The sequence below is a fragment of the Telopea speciosissima genome, chromosome 9, assembly GCF_018873765.1.
Source record: "Telopea speciosissima isolate NSW1024214 ecotype Mountain lineage chromosome 9, Tspe_v1, whole genome shotgun sequence".
In the NCBI taxonomy this organism is placed as follows: domain Eukaryota; kingdom Viridiplantae; phylum Streptophyta; class Magnoliopsida; order Proteales; family Proteaceae; genus Telopea; species Telopea speciosissima.
The window spans coordinates 27,924,713-27,930,909 of record NC_057924.1 but is presented as its reverse complement, the minus strand read 5'-3'; the positions used below and the strand labels follow the sequence as shown (position 1 = coordinate 27,930,909).

At 46.8% G+C, this 6,197-nt stretch overlaps 1 protein-coding gene across 1 annotated transcript; it reads left to right on the top strand.

Moving 5' to 3' along the window:
• Positions 1-3,031: 3,031 nt before the first annotated feature.
• On the top strand, positions 3,032-4,441 carry LOC122638803. Its single transcript, XM_043831651.1, has 2 exons — positions 3,032-3,322; positions 3,923-4,441. The coding sequence occupies exons 1-2, from the start codon at positions 3,032-3,034 to the stop codon at positions 4,439-4,441; spliced, it is 810 nt and encodes a 269-aa protein (XP_043687586.1).
• Positions 4,442-6,197: the final 1,756 nt, after the last annotated feature.

Here is a 6,197-nt window from a genome sequence, read left to right as displayed (position 1 = left end):
TTTCTACTAGCTCGCTTCCTCTACCAATACTCCGAGGAGGAGGAATGAGACGCCACCACTGGAGAGCTCTCGTCAAAGAGCCAATAATCATGATCTTTAAGAGACAGACAACCTGAAGAACGAGCACATCGACGCAGGAGAAGTAAATCTCAATAACAAAGTAGCCGTGGAGGCTGTACCTAACCCAAACGCGTCGGCAACTGTGGGTCAAATCAATGACTTACAAAGATAAATTCTACATGACCAAGAACTCTTTCGTGACTTTCTAAGGCGACTTCCCGCACAAGAGTGATGCCACTGCCAAGGACAACAGAAATCCCTCGGCAAGAGAAAAACCCTAGGAGGTTGCCCCCTGAAGGTGAAAGATCAGAGAGACACACGAGACACGCAGGTTCAATCCATCCTCAAGGTAATCCTTCATACCATGATGACTGCGGATCTGCCGATCCGATCGAAGCATGTGGCATCCCAGACACATAGGTTAATGGAACCTAATCAGGATGATACGATCAGAATATCGGTATTCCAGGGGCGACTAGGAGGAAGTCGCAGACCAAGGCCAAGTCAGACATATCATGAAGAAAGTCCCTCACGTTCATGTCAAGGCTCATCACATCATAACCTTTCACCATCACGTCAAAACTCACCACAGGAGGAAACATAAAGAAGGGGTAGAGAGCAGGTTTGCAATGAATGCGCAACCAAGCGTGATGGACAGTCATGTGATGAGGAGTTACATAAAAGACTCCAAGAATTGGACGAGAAGTTGGAAGAATTGAAGAAGCAGACGAAAGGCGAAACACACTCCATACCAGGCCAACATCCATTATCGGCAAAAATCATGTACGCATCTCTCCCCTCCAGATTCAGGTTACCTACCTTCGATCTCTACAGCGGAGCCGCGGACCCCAATGATTACATCAACTACTTTAATGGGATGATGACCCTGTATGGTGGATCAGAGGTCATCTCTTTCTGAGCTTTCCCAGCATCCCTCAAAGGTGCGGCCACTTCATGGTTCTCAAGGCTTAAGCCTCGATCAATAAACACCTTTGCAAAACTCTGCGAACAGTTTGTCACCCGCTTGCAAAGCAGCGTCAAACAAAAAAAAACCATAGTCAACTTATTGAACATGGTACAAAATCCAGGGAGTCCCTTAGGGAGTATGTCACAAGATTTACGAAGGAATCCCTAGAGGTTAAAGACTTGGACAACTAAACTCAACATGCAACCCTAGCTGGGGACATAAGAGACCTAGACCTCATCAAGGACCTGGCATGGCATGAGACCAGGGAAATGAGAGAACTACTGGAGCGGTGCAATGAGTTCGCCAACATGGTCGAAGTACTACAAGCATGAAAGAAAGTGATCAAAGCCAAACCAGAGGAGAATAAGAGTTTGGCATCGGATGATCGCGGAGAAAGAAAATGGACTAAAACTGAACACCAACAAGAGAAGGGTGATTGTCGACCAGAAAAAACTGAGCGTCACCCAGAGAGGACTAATCGAGCTGGAAGCCCCGAATACACTCTCCTGAACACCACAAGGTCACAAATCCTTATGCAGATTCTAGACCGTGGCTTGCTCCATTGGCCGCGACCCATGCTTGCAGGACCCGAGAAATGAAATCCAAACAAGTACTGTCTCTTTCACAAAGACGCAGGACATGACATAAAAGAGTGTATTAAATTGAAGAGGGAGATTGAACAACTCATCAAAGCAGGGAACCTAAACAAGTATGTAAAGGGAGGTCGTGAGGGCCATTCGGTTCAAGGAGGTAGAGATCATGATCGAGGAAGAGAGGAGCCGCAACGAGAGGAGAGGAGAATAGATCATGACGGGGACAAAGGCCGCCACAAAGAAAGAAAGGATGCTATAGGACCAAGCAATACCAGAGAGCCCCAATCCTCACCATAGTGGGGGGACTAGGACAAGAGTCCACAAGAAAGGCAAAAGCCCATGCTTGGTTAGTAGGGGTAATAGAGCTGCCAAACAAAGTAGCCAAGATAGAAACGGTAATCTCCTTCACGGATGCCGACCTAGAAGGAGTGAGCCTACCGTATGAAGATGCCCTTGTGGTGCAGGTGGAGATAGCCAATCGAGTCATGCATAGGATGATGGTTGACACCGGAGCGTCCGTAGACGTAATCTCACTGGAGGCCTACAGGCAATTCGAGTTCAGTGATGATAAGCTCAAGCCTGAAGCAATCTACCTCCATGGGTTCTTAGGAGCCTCCTCTTCCATTAGAGGAACATTTGAATTGCTAGTCACCTTCGGAGACCACCCTCGACAAGTTACGATCATGGTTACCTTCATGGTAGTAAGGTCAGTTGTATCCTTCAACAACATCTTGGGATGATCAGCCCTAACTGCCCTGAAGGGAATAGTATCACTGATATACCTGAAGATGAAGTTCCCAACAGAGAATGGCGTTGGCGAGATCAAGGGGGACCAGAAGAAAGCTAGGGATTGTTATGCACTATTTTTTAAGAAGAATAATGACAACACTTGGGGGATGGCTCTATACATAGAGAACCTCATTAACGATCAGAGGGATGAGTTCACAGAATGAAGAGGAAAGCCAGTGGAAGACCTCGTCCCATTCCCTCCTGGCGAGGATGAACCCACCAAGATAGTGCAGGTTAGATCATTGCTAGACGAAGAACAGAAAGGTAAGTTGGGGCAACTCTTGAAGGAGAACTCGGATGTCTTCGCATGGTCGGTCTCCGACATGCCAGGCATACCTCAGCACATTGCCAAACATAGGCTACACGTGGATCCAACTAAGAAGCCAGTCTAACAAAAGTGGAGGAATTTTACCCTCGACAGATAAGCTATAATCAAAGAAGAGGTCGAGAAGCTGAGTTGTTCAGGGGTCATCAGGGGGAGAAATTCCCTACTTGGCTCGCAAACGTCATGATGGTTCCCAAACCAAACGGCAAGTGGAGAATGTGCGTGGACTATACCGACCTAAACAAGGCATGTCCCAAAGATGAATACCCCCTGCCAAAGATCGACTTGCTAACCGACATGACAGCAGGTCATGAGATGCTAAGCTTTATGGATGCATACTCAGGCTACAATCAGATCCTCATGAAAGAAGCGGATGAGACCTACACGGCGTTTAGGATAGATCAGGAGAACTACTGTTACCGCGTCATGCCGTCTAGGCTAAAGAATGCAGGAGCAACCTACCAGAGGATGGTCAACAAAATGTTCGAGGCACAGATTGGGCATAACATGGAAGTATACGTAGATGATATGCTTATAAAAAGTGTCAAGGCCAAAGATCATTTAGCCGATCTTAAAGAAGTGTCCGAGGTATTCAGGAAAAACTAGATGAAGTTAAACTCGGCAAAGTGCACCTTCGGCGTGACATCAAGAAAGTTTCTAGGCTTTATGGTTTCGGCTCGAGGCATAGAAGCTAATCCAGTGAAGATCAAGGCCATCCAAGAGATGTCGCCACCCCGAACAATAAGAGAGGTGCAAAGGCTAAATGGAAGGATAGCAGCCTTGACGAGGTTCATGTCGCAAGCTGGGGACAAGTGCATGCCGTTCTTTAAAACTTTGAAGAACCCAAGAAGCCCCAAAGACTTCACATGGATGGAAGAATGCCATAGAGCCTTTGAGGAATTAAAAGAGTACCTGGAAAATCCACCATTACTGGGGCGACCAGAACCTAATGAAGATTTACAACTCTATTTGGCCACAACCCCAATGGTGGTAAGTATAGTGTTACTGAAGGAGGAAGGCAAGCAGCAGAAGCCCATCTACTACGTCAGCCATGTATTGATCAATGCAGAGACTAGGTACACCAAGATCAAGAAGATAGCCTATGCGCTTGTGATCGCGATAAGAAAGCTAAGGCCATACTTCCAAGCATAAACAATCGTAGTACTTACAGACCTACCATTGAAGAAGGTTTTACACAAGCCAGACATATCAGGACGATTGATCACCTGGGCGGTGGAATTAAGGAAGTATGACATCAAGTTCCAACCTCGAACGGCAATCAAGGGTCAGGCCCTAGCAGATTTTATAGTTGAATGCACTTTCTCAGAGACTGAGCCAGAAGAGGTGGAACTTGAGGAGCATGATCGAAGATCGTGGGAGATGTTCATAAACAGATCGAGTAATGCAGCAGGGAGCGAAGCTGATCGGGGATCGTGGGAGATGATCATGGATGGATTGAGTAATGCGGCAGGGAGCGGGACTGGGTTCATGATCACCAACCCTGAAGGTTTGTGGATTCAATGCGCACTCTGGTTTACATTCCAAGCCTCTAACAACGAGGCAAAATACGAGGCATTGCTTGCTGGACTAAAAGTTGCAAGAACCATCCAAGTCACTCACCTAGCCGTTCGAAGTGATTCCCAACTCGTGGTAAACCAAGTAATGGGGAGTACGAGGAAAAGGATGAACGTAGGGTGTCCGGTTTGACGTGTGCTCGAGATCTACTAGTAGAGTTTGAGAAGTTCGAGATGGTTCGAGAAGACTTGAGATTTATGGGAAGGACCCTACATAATTTCCAAGCAGATACGACCAGGGACGTATCGCATGAAAACTCTGGGGGGCTAGAAGATAGATCGACCCTGGAACTCTGAGCACCTGAAGAAGTTCTACCAGTAAAGGATCAGCCACAATTAGTTTAGTTTAGTTATTTTCATATTTCAAGAATTTTTTGAAGTTTTTTTCAAGTTGAAGATTTTCAAGTAATAAAAGCTCTTAGCTGCACTTCTCCATTGCCGATCAAGTTTGCATAAGCACCAAGGCATATCGGCTACAAGGCTTTATGCCAACCAAGGCCTATCGGCCATGAGGCTCTGTGCCAACCAAGGCTTTCTGCCACGAGGATCTATGCCAACCAAGGCATATTGGCCACGAGGTTCTATGCCAACCAAGGTATATCGACCACGAAGCTATATGCCAACCAAGGCCTTTGGCCACAAGACTATGCTAACCAAGGCATATCGACCATGAGGCTCTATGCCAACCAAGGCCTATCGGCCACGAGGCTCTATACCAACCAAGGCGTATCTACCACGAGGCTCTATGCCAACCAAGGCCTTCAACCACGAGGCTCTATGCCAACCAAGGCCTTCGACCACAAGGCTCTATGCCAACCAAGGCATATCGGCCACGAGGCTCTATGCCAACCAAGGCCTATCAACCGTGAGGCTCTATGCCAACCAGGGCCTATCGACCACGAGGCTCTATGCCAACCAGGGTCTATCGGCCACGAGATAACAGACAATAGTAAATCGCAATACGTACAAGAAAAGAAGTAAGAATTTAGCACAAAGATTCAAGGTAAAGATAGTACTGAGATTTTGAAAGCAACTACAAGTACATAAAAAAAAAAAGTATCCTACGACATAAAAGAAAGAGATAACATCATAGCTCAAGAGGAGCAATAACGACAATGTCACGCTCGGGTGATGACACCTCGAGGATGAAGGAGAAGGAGCCCTGGAAAGCTAAGGGGGAACTATGCTCGGGGATTGAACCACCTCAACACCCTCCTCCGGACAAGGGTCATCTGCTATTATCTCATCAATATCCGTAGCAGCAGGAGGAACATAGCTTTGAAACTCGATAAAATTGTAACCGGGAGTTCTCCTGAGGACAAAGCCCACAGTGTTGTTTATACCCATAGTATAAACCACATCACTGTACATGTAGAACATATCCTCATAGGCTCGAGATACTTGAAAGTCAGCCACATCTTGCTCTTCAGGGGCGTGGACAAGATCGACATCATGCTTCTGTCATAGGGTACGAAGCTCATCCTTAAGGGCTCAGACCCTAGCAGATAAGTCTGTGGTCCCGGCCTCCAAGGTAGCCTTTTGGGAAGATAATACATAAATCTCCTCGGCCATCTTACTCTCTCGGATGGCACCCTCTTCACACGCGGCTTTCCGCTCCAAGATGTCCCTCTCCAAACTCTGTAGGTGCTAGGCATACTGAACATTCTAGAAGGCGTACTTCTCGAAGCGTAGCACCGCATTGACAGTACGATAATGGGCCTGCAACTATATTAAAGTCAGTAAACCTCCAACATATAAAATCAGGAGAAGAGAAAATAAAGAGGTGCAAACTCACAGAAGCCATATCTCCATAGAGAGACTTCCTTAGCTCAAAATCACTCATCCTCTGTAGGAGCTCACGGTCGAAAGGAAGCTGACCCTTGTCCACC